The sequence below is a fragment of the Phycodurus eques genome, chromosome 16, assembly GCF_024500275.1.
Source record: "Phycodurus eques isolate BA_2022a chromosome 16, UOR_Pequ_1.1, whole genome shotgun sequence".
NCBI lineage: Eukaryota > Metazoa > Chordata > Actinopteri > Syngnathiformes > Syngnathidae > Phycodurus > Phycodurus eques.
In genome coordinates, this window is record NC_084540.1 from 14,408,425 (window position 1) to 14,426,634 (window position 18,210).

Consider the following 18,210-nt stretch of genomic DNA (forward strand, 5'->3'; position numbering starts at 1 on the left):
AATGTAAAGTACTAAATTGAGGTCATGTGAGGTACAGTCAGGGAACAAAGTCATGATGATCCTGACTACCAGGGGCCCTCATGATATTTTTTCACAGGTAGTCAATATCACTAGTGGTGTCTTCATCAGAATCCCTCGGTCATCGTGAAAATGTAGCAGAATAATGGAACTCTGAGTTCTTATTGCAAGTGGCCAAACATTTGCACACATACCAGTACAATGTTAAGTCTGTTAAAATGTCTTTCTTTCATTTTATACAATTTTCTTCATTGGATGTGCAAGTTTTTGTCATATCCCACACTGCTAACTACAGTGTGTGTAATGAGTGGTTAAATGATACTAAAACAATAACAGAATTCACTTGGTTTTATTGTCCACATCAAGTTTTTAGATAAAATGTTATTGATAACAGGTCACTGGCCCTTTGAGAAACCCTCAGATGTTTTCAGTGACAATACGACAAGCATTTCGTACTTGTGTTTCAGGATTTTCATCATATTATGTGTAACTGGATGTTGTCAAGCTTAACATATCCACTTTGTCATAGTGAAATATGAATTCCAAAATAATCCTTTGAGAAATTCCAAATATATAAAGCAAAGCAAAGCAAATTTATTTACATAGCGCATTTCATACACAAGGTAACTCAATGTGCGTTACGTGATTAAAAGCATTTAAAAACAAAAAAACAGCTTATAAACATTTTAAAAAAGAGGAAAATATATAAAAAAATATATATAATAAAAATACAATTAAAACAGCATACAGTGCAATATATATCATTTAAAAGTGGAAATGCTCTAAAAAGCATGGGAAAAAAGAAGAGTTTGTAACCTAGACTTAAAAACATGCACCCATGGGACTGACGTCACTTCTGTTAGCAACTTATTCCATTTGTGTGCAGCATAGTAGCTAAGTGCTGCTTCACCATGTTTGCTTTGGACTCTGTGCTCCACTATTTGACCTGAGTCAGTCGATCTCAGAGCACTACTGGGTTTATATTCATTAGCATTTCATTCATGTATTCAGGACTTAAACCGTTTAGTGCTTTATAGACCAGTAGCAGAACTTTAAAATCTATTCTAAAGCTGACTGGAAGCCAGTGTAAAGACTGTAAAATTGGAGTAATATGCTCCGACCTCTTTGTTCTGGTCAGAACCCGAGCCGCAGCATTCTGAATGAGTTGCAGCTGTTTAATGCTCTTTTTAGGGAGTCCAGTCAGAAGACCATTACAATAGTCAAGTCTACTTGAGATAAAAGCATGGATGTGCTTCACCTGGTCTGCTTGACACATGCAAGCCTTCACTCTGGATATGTTCTTCAGATGGTAGAAGGCAGTTTTAGGAATTGATTTGATATGACTGTTGAAAGTCAGGTCGGAATCTATCAGAACACCAAGGTTTCGGATTTGGTCTTTGGTTTTTAAAGAGAGTGACTCCAGGTATTTACTAACAGCAATTCTCTTTTCTTTATTGCCAAAACGAATTATCACAGTTTTGTTGTGGTTTAATTGAAGAAATATTTGGCTCATCCAGATATTTATCTGTTTTAGACAGTGACACAACACCTCAATTGCACTGTAGTCATCTGGAGACACTGCAAGATATAACTGTGTGTCATCTGCATAGCTATGATAGTCAAGATTAACGTTTTGAAGAATTTGACCCAAGGGTAGCATATACAGGCTGAACAGGAGGGGTCCAAGAACTGACCCTTGAGGAACCACATAGGTCATTGCCATTCGATGAGATTGAGCACTTCCAATGGTTACAGCTAGCTGACTTAATCATGTTCCTAAGGGAAAGTCCACCATGCTATCATTTAAAGACAAAGACAGGACAAGCACCTTGAGAGAAAATGAGAGACAGTTCAATAAAATGCATGCATGAAGACAGTTTGAGTACAGGCTGCAAGGAAGTGTCTTGTCTATTTTTTGAAAGTGAATTCAACATGAACAGACAGTTACCTTCTGCCTTGATGCAACTGGCATTCCCAAACATATTATGTTTTGTTTGTTTTGTAATACTATGGTATCAGACAGAGAAACAAGGACACAGGACCAAGATGAGCTTTTCTTTGTCTTCTCACTAGAGCAAAGTTCATATGATGTTAAATTAATAGCATAGAATACATAGATTTTATAAGTACAAAGAAATATTTTTCAGCAAGCTCACATTGCTGTTTGCGTTTTGCCTATATTGTCTGCTTGTAGGTATATAAAAAAGTGTGGGATCTTGACCAATATGTATTTCTAACAGCATAACGCCGCTGTGTGCAATGATGACTCTGCGGTTTTCTGCAACAGTAGAAACATACTGTATATTTTTGAATATTTTGTTCGAATTCCAAATATATGACATTGGACTTTGTATCGCGCTAGCTTGACAAGATGCCAGTGTCTCTTGTTGAAACCAGATAGGAAAAGAGTGAAGAAAGGTATTTGGTGCTAGCTGTTCATATACAATATCTTCACAAAGAACACTTGATTGGTCTGTTCTTTTACCTATGAGGTGGGAAAATAGTAATCTGTGAGACTAGACATGGAAATTCCTGTGGATTGAGCTGCTTCAGACTATAATTCCTGGTCTTTGCGAAGGGGCTTCAATTCCGTTTAAACTGCATCTATGGCAGCATTTATACTAATCTGTTCGGGGGCCACCATTGTTCACAAGTTTGTGGTCGCTTGTAGTTTTTAATTCAATTCTAAATCCTTAAACTGTCCCTTTGCTCTCCTAAAAGCAGCCAGATTGATACATTTTTCCACAGTCCTATCAGTTTAGAAATTTAGCAAGATTTGGTGAGATGACATACCTGTTATACCCGTCTATCTAGCTGCTTTCCAAGATTAGAGTGCTAGATTTGGATCCGATTTGGTGGTTGATGAGAGAGAGAGAGAGGCAATCTTCTCCCCAAACTTCTAGCAAGCTTTTGGCTGTAGTGAAACACTATTGATAGATAGCAGGTAGAAGAAGACAGTCAGAGCTACAAACGCACACACACACTCCTACATACATACATACACACGCATGCGCACACACACACACACACACACACATACACACAGTGAGTTAGAAAGGGTAAAGGGAATAGGAGAGGAGAGATAATAGCTCAGGCAGTGACAGTCAGATAGAGGTTGTAATTAATTTCATCTCTCTCTCTCTCTCGCTCTCTCGCTCTCAGTCTCTCAACTTCAACTCCCTGCAGACGGGCCCTATTGTTGTCCAGTAATACAGTTATTAATAGAGGCCAGCACATAGGCCACCGCAGTCAATCAAACATTATCTTTATATCGAGCCACCTACACAGATGAGACCATCTTGCAAATGTCTGTGCAATGTGCGCTGAGAGAATGCAGGGCAAAAGGAGGTATTGTATCATAATTTAATTTGCTAGTGTTGGTGGGATTTTATAATTAAATTATACTAGGGCCACAATGTAAAGTACTACGTAGTCCAAATAGTAATATTAATTATCGGGGGGCGGAATGTTATGAAAAAAAAGGCCTAAAATTAGAAAGATAAAAAAAAATTCCAGAGAAAAAGTTGTAATATTGTGAGTCATAATGGGTTTTCGAGTAAATTTAAAACTTTTCCTCTAAATAAATATTATAACGTTCTTGTAATTCTATTATTCTTTTTAGTGTGGCCTAAACACTACTTTTTACTTTCGAATTATTTGAGCCATGGTTGATATTAATATATTGGGGTGAGTCAGACATGTGACTTTTGTAAATGTTGAGAAATGAAAATATGCATGTAAATGTATTGAATAAAAGAAACAATGGCCCTGTTTACACGGACATCAATATTCCCAATAGAAAACATCGTAACTCACACGATCTATATTACAGATTTGAATGCCTTAATTAGCGATAACTACATTTAACACAACCTAGAAGGCTTTAGGTCCAAATGAAATCCAAAGAGAAAATGTCTCTTAAAAAAAGAAACAACACTTCTGGGATGACTTATGCTTAAAAAGAAAAGCTGAAGGGAACTCATGACATACAGTATTTGGAGAAATTGTTCTTATTATTCTTATTATTATTATTTAATCTTCTGATTAAACTAGTCTAGTTTCAAGTGGGGAAAGCTTAAGTGCCTTAAACCTAATAATGCCCAGGGCACAGACCAAATGCCTGAACCTCAAACTGTTACATCAAGGTATTGCACTCACTAAAGGAGGTGATATATCAGATGTGATTGCACCACACTACGCGCTCACAGCTTTGAAAAGAAAAAGCTGTTACCCAGTTAATGAGGGTTTAAAGTGGTCCTGTTGTAGAATTGGTTTTACCCAAGGGGGAAACCAGCAGAATCCGTATGGAGGATTTGTTGTGGATGGTACGTGTGCTGAAAATGCTGTGATTTATTTCTTTTGGAAAGATTTTAAAAAATAACAATAAAATGAATGATGCTATGTAGTGAAACGTATATGACAGTAAGTTTGTATCTTCAGATGCACAAGGGCATTCTTTTGGACCCTGACGGATGTCTTTGCATTTCCCTTCGTGTTCTTTGTCCTCGCATGTTGGCATGTGCACACCTTTGTACCTGCGTGCAATTCTGGTCTGCTGGCCTGCGTCCCGTGTGTGTACGCATGTCTCTGTGTGTGTGTGTTTGTTTGTGTATATGTGCGTGTGTGTGTGTGTGTGTGTGTGTGTGTGTTCCAGGAGAGCCAGTGGTTGGACAGCGTATCTCTCCTGATCAAGGATACATTAGAAGGGGAGATGCTGATGATCGACAATCTCTCTGGTTCTGTCTTCCACCATTACTCCTCCCCTCTACCCATCTGTAAAGACTGCAGGGGCCACCCACAAGAGGTACCACCCTCATGTGACGTTAACACGTGCACATATGCAGCACATGCACAGGACTGGCCTCCCTTTTTGGGTTACAAATGTGCATATGGTAGGATATTCCCCATTTGTCAGAGAAAGACAACTGATATCTGATGCAATATGTCAAGTATTGTTCTCAGCCTTCTCATTTTCACAGTATATAACTTTTTAAAACAAGATTGGAAAAAAAAAACAATCAAACAGTGTTAGGTTTGATTAATAAGGGATCTATTTTTTTTAACTTTCTTAATTGTGACAAGTGTAAAACAAAATAAAACACTTTAAAATGTAACTGTAACAATTCACGCTGCCTGTTTTTTACTTCACATAATGTCCATTATATATTTTTTTTAAAATCCAAAGAAACTGCAAAACACACACCCAGAATTAGTCGTTTAATGCTCGATGAACTGAGTTTGAGGTCACACCCAGTGACATCATTTCAGATTGTACCACTTCATGGTCATTCCATTTGGAGACTCCACTTTAAATAGTACATCCTCCAAATAGCTCAACACAAACACATTTACATACGTCACAGATCTATGTACACCAATGACATGAGGTGAGGTTCATGGCTGGTGAGGCGCTGACATTCGAGTCAGATTTACTAATTTATGACCCGAACAGAGTGGCATACTTGGCATTAATTTAGCAGCCTGCCCATAAATTCTGGTCAACTGGTATTTTCTCACCTGATCTTTGAAACAGACCTTTATTTTCCGGCATTGGTCTTTCTTGATTAATTAGATCCTGTATCAATTGGGGGTCCCGTTTTAGTAAATAGTTATGGTTAGATATATCTTCCATGTTTGGCTTTCATTTGGAGCAAATTTTTAGAATGGACAGACTGCTCTTTTTACCTTGCAACCCTGCATACAAGTTTGTATCATCTTCACAAATCAAGTGTCCACGTGCGCTGTATGAAGATGGAGTAGTCAATTGCATGAGAAGGGAGGGAGGAGCAATCAAAACCAGCATGATAGACTAAGCATTTTGATGTTTTTAAGTGTGTGAATTAAGACTAAAGCAATGCTTTAAACTGAAGAAAATGTATTAATCTGTTTTTATGAGATGTTTGGGGACCCCTGGGGATCTCGGGACCTCTGACAATTGCCTGGGTTTGCCTAATAGTCAATTTGCCTTTGTGCGACAGATTACTGTTTGCCTCGCCTCATACTTTTTATCTAGGGTTTTATGCGACCAGCAAAACTAAAAATGTAACACGCAAATATTAAATACATTTGTCTATGTAAAATTGGAGTGCATATTAATCGTCTGAAAATATTGTCTCGGAGACTTGAAGAGAGGCAGAAACAGGCATTTGCCAATTACAGGCATCCTCAACCTAGTTAGTTAGGTGAGTAGTTAGCTTGGTTGCTTACTGCGTCTTGCCCATGTATTTAAACAAGCAATACGCAAGTTTAAGCAATTTTGGCAATTAAATCATGGACATTATTGGATTTAAAAAGAAAATCAATGGAAATCTCAGATCAGAGAACTAAAATTTCAAATAATTAAATTGATTATTTCTTTACTCTTTGTGACGCAGGTGAGGCTCAACCTTCTCTACCTCCCCTGAACAAACGTCCCTAATTGATCTAATTAAGCCTAGTGAATGGAAAGTGTTTGTAGACTTAATACAGCATGTCCATGCGCACATGTACAGTATGTCAAGGAGTCAATGTCATCCTGCTATTCAATGCATTTTGTACAAGGTTTGTAGTATCATCTTTCCAACTAAGCAGACCTGTTAATGAATGAGGCCCACAGCATGTAACTTCCCCTTAAATGCATGTGTACAAGTCTTTCCTCCTACTTGTGGGTTGTTTTGTTGACAGCAGGTTGCACATACGAGATAAACTTGCCAACGTGTTGTCCTGTGCCAGTGTTGTCCATCACTGTGACAAAGTGCAGTGGGCCAGCTCAGAAGAAGCAATAACTGGGCCCAACACCTCACCTGTCAGTGTTGTTTTCTACCTGTCTGCAGATGCTGTCAAACCATCAACCTGCCCCCCCACCACTCCTCTCCATATTTCTTCTTCCCTTTGGTCAATCTATCTCTGCTGTATTAACCTTTATCGGTGTGTCTGTGTGTAAGAAGGTGGGTGTTCCTCAAACAGCATCCGTCATCGCCTCGAGTTACTGTATGTGCACTTTTTTGTTTTGTGTTTGCGGGGGACACAACAAAGGTGCATTGGGACACAATATCCATCAGTGTACTGCCTAATGAGGACGTGGGATCATCCCCAGGGTGAGGCTGACTACATTTTAGTCTGCAGGGGGCTGTTGAGTGCTGCAGTGAAGGTGTTCTCTTTCATTCAGTCCCTACAAGAGTCTCTCCGCACTACACACAATTGCAGATTCCACAACATGTCTTCTGGGGTTAATTGCGGAAGACGCCCTCTTATGAGAGGCACCATTAGTTTCAAAAGCTACTTTTAAAATGTTTATCAAGCTGAACAAATTACAACATAAAAGGCATAGGAAGGAAAATAAAAACAAATAGTGTTTTACAGGTATGCAGAATGTGACATCTTCAATACAAATGGATAAATATCTGTATGTAATGTGGTAAAACATTGTATAGATTTTACATATCTTGCTTCAGTTTTATGCAGAGAGCAATAGATGTTTTAGAGTTATTTTTATCGAGTTGATAGAGCTATTATACAGTGGAACGTCCAAAGTCAAACAATTTGTTCAATAACAACTGGTTGAATTCCAAGTTATGCTAATTTCAGAACAATTTTCACATGGAGAAGTAATTTTAAATTAATTGCTTTTTTTTTCCAGGCTCAAGCTGTTGCCATCATAAAATCTTTTTAACTGTACAGGCAATGTTTTAATAAACATGTTGACATTCCAAACTGGGCATCACGGTGCACGACTGGTTAGAGCGTCTGCCTCAAAGTTCTGAGGACCGGGGTTCAATCCCCGGCCCCGCCTGTGTGGAGTTTGCATGTTCTCCCCGTGCCTACGTGGGTTTTCTCTGGGCACTCCAGGTTCCTCCCACATCCCAAAAAACATGCTATGGTAGGTTAATTGAAGATTCTAAATTGGCTGTAGGTGTGAATGTGAGTACGAATGGTTGTTTGTTTATATGTGCCCTGTGATTGGCTGGCAACCAGTACAGGGTGTACCCCGGCTCCTGCCCGATGATAGCTGGGATTGGCTCCAGCACTCCCGCGACCCTTGTGAGGATAAGCGGCTCAGAAAATGCAGGCTAGGGGGAGAATGTGCTAACTCCACACAGGCGGGGGCGGGGATTGAACCCCAGTCCTCAGAACTGTGAGGCAGACGCTCTAACCAGTGACCCACTGTGCCACAACATTAAATACAAATAAACAAAATTGGGTTTTCCATTGCATCACAAAACCAGTAAAACCTGTGGCGGTAGTCCTTTAGATGCTCACTGAACTGGAATGAATATTTGCTAACGATGATGATAAGTTTTGAACTCCAAATTTCGTTTTACTTTTGCGAGACATTTTTCTAGAACATATTGGTTTAACCTCAAATTGTACCACTTATGAAGCATTCAACTTTGGAGGTTCACGTGCATAGTTGTGCTTAAAAATCAAAGCTAATTGGCAGTACAGATTTAAAAATTTTGCGATAACGCCACCTCAGATTGGAAACGTCATATGTAGAGTATGTTGTGTTGTAATTGGACGGATTCCTGGTTCAAAGGAAGTAGCATTGTTTTGAGAAAGTAGCCTGTTCTCATGAGAGTTTCGTAGGATTTGGGGTGCCGGGGGAAGTAATGATCTTTCACTAGTGGTGTTTTTTTATGAATTAATTATTTGCCTTAGTCTTTGTTTCCTAACCACTTTGAAATTATGACAAAATATTTTGTCTGACATGCGGTGGTTTTGTGAAGTGTGTCGTGACAGGACAGCTGTAGTACAGTGCCTAACTTTTGATGATAATTTCCTACTGAGTTCTGCTAAGAACACACTGGACAATAAAATTGTCAACAGCTGCTGAGGCACATCCAAGCTTGGTGGCGTTGTAACTATAGTGAGTGTGACATTGGCCTCTTTTTGGACCGATGTATTGCAAATACAGTATATAATACGTGTGGAGCAATAGATCTGTAGCAGACCAGGTTAATGATACAATCTGCTACTGCTGCTGTGAAGCTTTGCCACCAATAATAACAGGTCACTTCCTTACACCAGATCAGGATGGCGGAGACCGAGCAGGCTTCGCTGAAGTCGGAGCAACTCTCGGATAAATCTTCTTCTCCCGCCCTCCCTGATGACCTCAGCCTGGATGAGCACACGGCCTACCAGCTGCTTGTACGAGAACGCAAGGTTGGTGGTGGATGAAGTGAGGTGTGGGCAGGATAAAGTCTGGAAAACACTGCAATCCTTCTTTAATGTGGAAATAAATATGCAAAGCAAACATCCAGCACACATCTAGTATATTCTGTATCATTCAAAATACTACAATGCTCTTCTTGTAAAGGCCTCTTTATACTCTCGCGGTCGCATGGCCGACAACAACTGACGAATTGCCCTGCGCGGCCCCTCCTGCGTAGATTGATGCGTACATGGCAAAAATTGTTGCTCCGCGTAGAATGTCGCGGAGATCATCTCTCGTGATTGGTCCGTTTTAGTCACATGCTGTGATGATGTAATCAAGCGTTCCTCCTGGTTCTCGATCGATTTTGCAGCATAATTAAACGTATCATCTGGTCATCTAGGTCCATTTGTTCGAGCAGACTCTGATCCACGGTCGCCATTGTTGTTGCTCTGTTCCTTGTTACGGAAAGTAAAGTAAAAATGGCTACCGGAAAAAAACGGCCACCAAATGCAGAGGAAACTTCACCCTGTGGCATCCTAGCCAATACCTGCCTAGCCAATACCTGCCTCCAAGACTTGGAGAAGAACTGCAGCATACTTTCAAAACAGCGCGTGTGGGTTGCGCTCGAGTATAAAGGCAAACTGCGTGCGGGATAGCCGCAGTGGCGTCAGCGGGGTCGCCGTCTGAGTGAGTATTAAGAAGCCTTAATTGTGGCTGGCTCATTAATACATGTTTATAATCTTCAATTAACACACATTTAATTGGGGTGCGTCACTCTTTTGATAAAGTAGCCTATTTAGTGGCGAGCGTCCTCACTATTAACTAAGGTTAAAACAAAGGGCAGCTTCAAGGACCAAATAGGAACAGAAATTCCAAAACTTTTATGTTTATCACATGCTAATGAAGATGGTCACTGATGGTGTAGTGGTTTACTCACTTTGACTCCTGTGCAGGCAGCGTGGGTTCAGTTCCGACCCAGTGACAGTATGAACGTCAGTGTGAATGGTTTTCTGACTGTATATGTGCCGTCTGCATTGAAGTCATCCGTGATAGGCTGGCTCCAACTCCCCACGACGTTGAACAGCGTACGCGGTATAGAAAATAGATGGATGACAGCGGTGACATGACTTTTAGAATTAGGCATATTTTGTGCAAAAAAAAACCATGAAGAATATTTCCATAATTTGAACAACACGATTATGTTTGCACTCTTTCACAGAAATTAGAAAAGAGTAGTGAAATGAAAAGCTAGAATAACTGCACTCAAATGTGAGTTTATCCATAACTTTTTTTAATAGAGCCTCTCATTAGATATTACATTGGCCTGCTGCTTAGCGACCGATTCATTAGTAAGATAATTACCAAAATCACTGCATTATAAAATTGCATCAATTAAGAAGTTATCAAGATGTGTCATGTTAATTTCTTCCTTTGTGAAACATGATACACTACTTCATCAAATAATGAATTATTCAGGGTTTATGCAAAACCTTGTCATTAATCCTAGATCTTAATTCTCAATGACATTTTGGGCAACTCCATGCTTCCAACTTTGCAGGATTAGTATGGGAAACGACATACAGTAGCATGCCCAAAGCAAGGTCTGTAAAGGCGTGCTTGGACAAGTTTGGTGTGAAAGAATCTCACTGGCCCATGACTTCAACCACATCAAACACTGTTAGGATGGATTAGAGTGGAGATTTCAGGCCCCCTATCGGGTCCCAAAAAAAGAAAAATTTTCCACATAAGTGGATAAAAATACCCACAGACACCTCCATCATCTTGTAGAAAGAAGTGAGGAACTACAACACAGTACAATACCATATATATTTTGTTAGTGTATCGTGGCCTTCCACTCCATTCTAAACATACACTGACCACCACAACAACTGCATCATCATATTGGTGTAATTGGTCCAAGTATTATTTTTTATTTGGCACAAATGTCCTACTTTACCATGAAGATAAACACTAACATTACACTGTCGCCATTTGTTTCTGTATTCATTCCAGAACTCAATACCAAATGACCATTAGGAGTGTTTTAATGGCTATCCTCTGCTCTCTTGTGAACTATGAACATTAGCTTCAAGATTATATATGTCTATATTTTTATTGCTTGTAGAATTATCTTGGCCTAAAAGGGATACTCACACTAAGCAACACGTTGTCTTTCAGACCACTTGACATCTAAGGGCTCTATTTTCGTGACTGGCATAAATCTATAGTTGGCGCGTGGCGTAACTGCACACAGGCGGGTTAGACCTGCTGTTTATAATTTCAAGGACCAGCACACCGGGCGCATCTCCTGCCCTAACATTTGTGCTGTCGTGGGCGTGAACACAGCAGAGTTTAATCCTGTCCAAGCGAACCGGCTCCTCTCATTCCCTTTAAATGCAGCACTAGTGATGCACTGATAGTCTTTGACATGGCGGAAGAAGAAACTGATTTGCTCGAGTTGTGACATTGAAGCGCGCAAAATATGTTTATAAGGAACTACAAGCAGAGCTCCATGGGCAGATGATGTCAAGTTGTCTTAGGGGGGGATATCACAGATCTACGCCGTGAAGTGGGCACTTGGAGAACCCCCCCCCCCCCCCCACCGATCGTCCATGTACCCCGTGCCAGCCAATGCAATGATTTAAAAGATAGAATAATGATGACAAAAAATAATAATAATAAAGCATTCAATGGAATGATTCTGAGGGTTTGATGGCCACTCTTCACATATGTATGAATGGAATACGTGTGACATACCCACCATATATGTCCGCAAAGCTCGTGTATTTGTCTGCCTATATGGCCCGATCGAATTCATCAAAATCGTGTTAGACCTTGCGCCAAAACTCAGACATGGTCTGAGCAGGCGTGAGTTTAGACTGACTTTCAGCCACCAAATTGTCACATGCACAATTTGGTGGCTGATGTAAAAGTGGGGGATGTAAAAGTGAGACACCCTCATTACGTCGGTACGCCCAGTTTGACGCAGACCAGTCTGCCAAATGGGCAAACACATGGGCTTGTGCTTGCACGAAAATCAGGATACACCATTTTTGCGCTTCAGGGCAGTTGCGCAGTCTACGAAAATAAAGCCTCTAGTGTGAGTGCTCTAAGCAAGTTTGGTACACTTGGAAAAGGTGGACCATGGTCATTCACTCACAAATGTAGACCTCATTTACACAACTACTGGTACTATAATGAGGTTTTTTTTCCTTGCCGTAATAGTAATGAATACTAACTACGAGAAATATGCACAATCACGTGCAGACCCACAGTGTCAATGTCTTATAGACAGTTATATGAAAAAGTATGTGAACCCTTCGTGGTAACCTGGATTTCTGCCTAAATTGGTCATAAAAATGTGATCTGATTTTCATCTGAATCACAACAATAGAAAAACTGTTATATGTAACTGCAGTAGATATTGTTTCATTTTTCGATATTTAAGTGCAGTGCTAATGTTCAAACTGCATAATACTACATTGGCTTGGTCATGTTTATGATGAACACTTATTAGGCCTACTATCAGATCACGTTATGACCAATTTACACAGAAATCCAGGTCCTTTTAAAGGGTTCACATACATTTTCTTGCAACAGTGTGTAGAAATAATCCAGTCAAAAAATCTACAGCAAACTTGGTCATTCACAGGTACATTAATGCGATCACTCCTCTGGCCAGTTATGATCAATAACAGTCACCTTGCACAGTAGAAATCAACAGAATGCAACATTGTGTAATGAGGTGGTGACATAAACGGGGCAACATGTGAATGGTTGGGCGCAGCCAAGTCCAACACAGTTAGAATGGCATAAAGTGAGTATTCTCTGAAATATCTGCCATCTCTATGCACCACTTTAACACCTTCTCGCGAATAAATCTCTCTGCCAGGTTCTCCTGAGTTGCTATCTCTCGTGGCTCTCGCACTGCACCCTCTTTTTCCCGTTTGGAGTTATCTTATGTGCACCTTCACGGCACCTCCTCCCCGCCATAGCCCCATTTATCTCTATCCTTGATCATCCATCCTTTCTCCTCCTTAATTGGGTAATACTACTTGTTCCTGGATAGCGAGATAAGCCTGCAAACATTTATCCGAAACCACATCTCATTAAAGGAAGTGCAGAAGTGAGGGAAAAGAAGAAAAAGACATACCACCAGTCTGGATTTTAGGTGGTTTACATTGTGTAAGCACTTCCTTTGGTTTGGCCTGGTGAAAATTGTTCTTTGATACAAGGGGCCAGACAGTTGAAATTCATGGCGCGACTGGCAAGTTCAGTGCTGGAAAACACAGCATGGTATACGACAACAGTATTTTCAGGTATCAAAGTGGAGTGAGAACATTGAAACTGGTAAAAAAAAAAAAAAAACTGACTCAAAACAGAAATGGGATTAAAACACAGTGTACAATCATTACATCCCAACTCTGTCCAGTGGAGTAGCATTACCTACTTGATTTACATATGATATCTACGCCAATGAAGGGCATTCAACAAAACCAAGAGGACAAGCAGCGGTGCGCATGGATGCAGTGTTTCTTTGCAAAGTGTCATTGCCAGCTATTGGTCTGGCTTTTTCAGTTACCTTTCCTTGTGCGTGAAATTGATAGATTTATGAAGCAGAACTCAATCCATTTCTATCAGCAGAGCAATCACATACACTCACAAAGACCTGACCTTTGTTGTGATAATGCATTATATTAAAATAACAAATACTAAATTATATGCTTATAATCACTGCTCTATTTTACAAGCGCTGATATGAAAAGAGTTGAAGAATACTGTTAATTAAAGGTCCGTTTTCCAATCTAGCAGCCTTGATTTCAACGGAGAATTTCTTTAAAGATGTATTTATTTATTTATTTATTTTTTTTACAGCATGCAATTCTGAATTTGTTAACAATGCAAATTGCTAGGGCTAATTTCAGTTGTTGTACAGGTACATTCAAACAAGTGAATGAATGCATCCTTCAAATATGTCGGAGAAGACTATTTCCTCAATTCCAGGTTTTCTGCTCCCTTCCAGGGAAAGTGCAACAGTGGATCTTGTAGCTCTGAAGAGGCAGCCGGAGGAGGAAATCAGCAGGTCCACCAGACAGTTGTCCAGAGCCAGCTCCAAGGGCTAGGCCACATCTCCAGGGCTATCTGCAAAGTAGAGATGGAAGCTGTGCTACAGGATATAGAAATGCAAACAAATTCACCAAATATGTGCTCACCTTACTACAGCCCAAGTGAGTAAACCCAGTCAATGAAGTGCATATTTTCAGACATAAATGGGCAGGTAGTGTAAATATGTTGTGCTCTTTACACACTACAGTTTACCATATGCAAAATGAAATGATTGTCTTAAGGTCATCATAATAGAGGCGGGGTACCTTAAATACATTAATACATGCCGAAAAGCATTAAGCAACAGCTCTATCGTCGAGTGGATCTTGATTGTGCAGAATAATTTCCTTCTCAAGGTGGTCTTTCCAGCGGCACCAACAAGGAGAGAAACACAGAGGGGAAAGAAGAAACCAGCAGCGTCTCTCCGCTGCTCTCCCTGCCTGCTGAGTTCTTCCACTCGACAGGAGCAGCCATCCCCGCACCGCCCCGCAGCAGAAGCCTGAGGTTGTCGAGAGGCCTTCGGTTGACCTCCCCTGCTTCATGGGCTGCATTCCCGTTCCCCTGGAGGCCATAGCAAGATACTGTGTACTCAGGTAAAGGGGAAAGGGATAACAGGAGTATAAAGTACTATAGGATTAAAGAGAATAGATATTTAGATACTCAGAAAACAGCCAAAAAAATAAATAAAATAAAATAACTCATACTGTAATTTCTTTCCCAACTCTTCATGTGTCGGCAGTATCCATCCCACAGTGACTCATCACTCGCTACTGGCAGCTCTGAAGGCAGCCTCCAGACCACCCTGGAAGAAGGACTAAGCTTCAGTGTCTCTCCACCACAGAACATGGACTTGCCAGCAGCTCCTTTACCACATCAGTGCCCACCGCGTGAAGACAACACTAGCAATTCTTCCCCGGTCCAGACCCTGAAACTGAGGCCGAGCCCCTCATCGGCTCTAACCCTGCAGGCCACTATTGGCCAACAGCGGAGCCAAAGCAGTGGGCGAGGTAGCACAAGCCCGGGCTTCACACGGGACGACTCCATTGACCCTTCAGATGAGGACCTGGGCATAGTTATCGGGTCCTCCATTGGTGGTTGTGGGTCAAGTCAAGCGGGCAACAGTGAACACTTGTCAGAGACAATGAGCAGCCTGTCCCTGACATCACTGCTGTCACCCGGTTCCCTAGCATATCCTGGAGGAGCAGTGAAAAAGTGCAATAGCACGGGAAGCCTGGACCAAGGGGGGATGCTGCTGTCATCCAGAGGAAGAGAGACCCACAGGGAGATTCTAGGCCTGGAGCTTATGGACCCCCAGGGTTTCTTGGCCAACCCCTGGTCAGGGGTATTAGCCGAGGCAAGAGGAGATGGAGATGAAATAGGAGACGGACCACAAGGGTTCAGAGGGAAAAGCTCAAGCCAAACAACAGTAGGACCTTTTCGCAAAAACAGATGAAACCGACTGCTAACGTTTTGTCTATGTTCCTTGGATATGAACCCTTTGCTGTCCCTTGCACTCTCAATTCCCACTAATGAAAGAGAGGCTTGCCTGTATTTCAAACCCTTATCTTTCCCCCATGGACCCCCCTCTATACATTTGTGATGAACCAAAGACCTATCTTGTGCAATTGTGCAACCTAGGGAGCTGGTCTTGGTCGTGCTGCAGTGTGGTCGAAGCCTGCAAAGTTGGGGCCTAAGGGCTAGGATAAGCGCAAGTAGAGTTTCTATGAGAGGAACCAGGTAGCCTGTTATTCCAGGGAGTTGTCTAGAGGTTAAACAAGAGTTTAAACTCGAAGAGACATGAGAGCTTGGCTCCTTTTCTCCAAGGCAGGTCATGTTCACTGATACTGAAAATGCAAAAATGGAGGCATCCATACTGAAATAGCTATCCATACCAACAGATACTGTTTTGTGAGGCAGTGCAGCAGGTAAATTGGAAAGAGGCTTCCAGATGACAAAATATACAGTAGCAAGGTTAAAGGTAGACTAGGGACAGGAATGTCAGGTCACTTGTTTGGCGGCGAAGGCAGAAAGCGGATCTAATATCCATCTGTTCCGGCAGACGGAAACAACGGGTCCCACTCTCTCTGGCTCGAGACCTTCTGCTGACATCACAGGAAAGGGTGGGGTGGAGGAAAGTTCACAAATGTGGGTGTGTGCGTGTGAGAGCACTGCCTCATCTATCCAAAGCATTAAATTAAATAGTTCTCATCCATTCAGCAGCTTTTTTTTTTTTTTTTTTTTTTTAAAGGAGGTGAGTACTAATGAGATCAGATTGCTGAGGTATGATCTTAACCTTGGTGTTATTTGTACTTGTTTTTTTGTTTGTTTGTTTGTTTGTTTATATATATCAAGCGTCTCTCACTAGATGGTTTGGACTTTATAGCCAGTGAGATATAAAGCACACTCCTTTTGACACTGCTTCCTCTCACAGTGTTGAAGAGTTTGAGATCAAAGGACGAAACCACAAAGGTTGCAAGGGACCTTGACTTGCATGATGGAAATGCATTTAACTTAATCAAGATTTTTACGTATATACAAATGTGTCCAGATGTCAGTGTTGGGTGATGACCATGTGATTTCTATTCCGCTATTTTTTGTAGAAAGAGAATAGGCACATGCAAATTGCGGCCATTACCTAGTTCCTGTTCCATTCCCGATGCGTGACATCATTTTGTCCGCCAGCAGCTTCCAGTTTTATAAAAATTTTTTTAAAGTGTCTGCAAAACAATGAAGCAAAAAAAAATGTTTTGTTTGAAATTGTTCGCTCCTGCATATCGCTTAACAATGCAGTAAGTCCTTCTTTTTAGTATCATGGTGAGTTATAGCAGATGGGAACATCCATATTCACTCAAGCATAATTCCCATTAACATATTGTTTTGGTTTTGGTTTGAAATCATGTGTGTTTATTATTGCCTTGTCACCCAGATTAACGAATATCTCCTTTGCTACCCATCTGCTGTTGTAGCGATGCAGCATAACACTGAGCACAAGTGTGTGTCTGTTAATGCAAAATGATTTGGGATTTTTGCCACTTGCTGAATCACTTCAAGCCTGAGTTTTAGAGCTACGATCATAACCTTGATTTTGAATTTATCAAAAATAATGAGGTGGTGTAAAAAAAATTGTTTTCTCTCAAATCATGCAAAATCACTCATATATGTGCGTGCCGGCATGCATGTGTTTGTAACATGACTTCAGGTGAGGTGACTGCATTTTCCTAATGTTTCCGTCAGTGAACTGTGTCATGGTGTTGATAATGAGGATGTGGAGGATAATGATGATGATGACAATGATGATGCCTGAGAGTTAAGGTTAAAACGTTAAACGCAGAACAACCAAGGGCTGTTTTAGCTTGAAAGGTTTATCATCTTGTCCTTTCTGAGACAAATGTTAGTGAATATGGCAACAAGGGTTAAAGCCTGACTACAGAGCAATAAATGTTCTTTGTGTATGCCCTGACTAACTGATGTTGATGTGATTTTTAATCATCTTATTCAAGTCAAGTTTATTTGTAGAGCCCTTCATCACAAAAGAGTGTCAAAGGGCTTTACAGGCCAACAGACAACAAAGATTAGGCAAGGAAAAAGTCAAAACACCATTTGGGGATAAAAGAAGAACCAATACTCATATTTGTTGTCTCTACATTTGACAAATCATCATGCCATTGTTAATTTGAGTTGAAGTTTTGGACATATGTTATATTATTCTGAGACAAAAATTCTTCCCAGTTGTCGTGGTCATGTGTCCTAATACTTTTGTCCATATTCCGTAGGTATATTGTGGTTTGACTGAATTCAAAACATATTTTCATAAAAAAAGTTTTGAGTTCTAAAAAATAGCAACAACACCTAAACATAACACCCACAAAAAATATTCGTTTTTTAATGTCTTAAATGGGCTCTTGTCAATGGGGTTATGATTGATAAAGCCTGCATGTGATGACACATTATTA

General features: G+C 40.6%; 1 protein-coding gene across 1 annotated transcript in view; it reads left to right on the forward strand.

Annotated features, from left to right (window-relative positions):
* The window catches only part of LOC133414365 (voltage-dependent T-type calcium channel subunit alpha-1I-like), a 149,923-nt gene extending 132,240 nt beyond the window's left edge, over positions 1 to 17,683 (forward strand). Inside the window, 6 exon segments of the mRNA XM_061699653.1 lie at positions 4,673 to 4,822; positions 9,025 to 9,159; positions 14,175 to 14,379; positions 14,614 to 14,810; positions 14,812 to 14,850; positions 14,997 to 17,683. Of these exon segments, the coding sequence (XP_061555637.1) occupies positions 4,673 to 4,822; positions 9,025 to 9,159; positions 14,175 to 14,379; positions 14,614 to 14,810; positions 14,812 to 14,850; positions 14,997 to 15,710 (1,440 nt within the window). The 3' untranslated portion in view covers positions 15,711 to 17,683.
* The last annotated feature ends 527 nt before the right edge of the window (positions 17,684 to 18,210 follow it).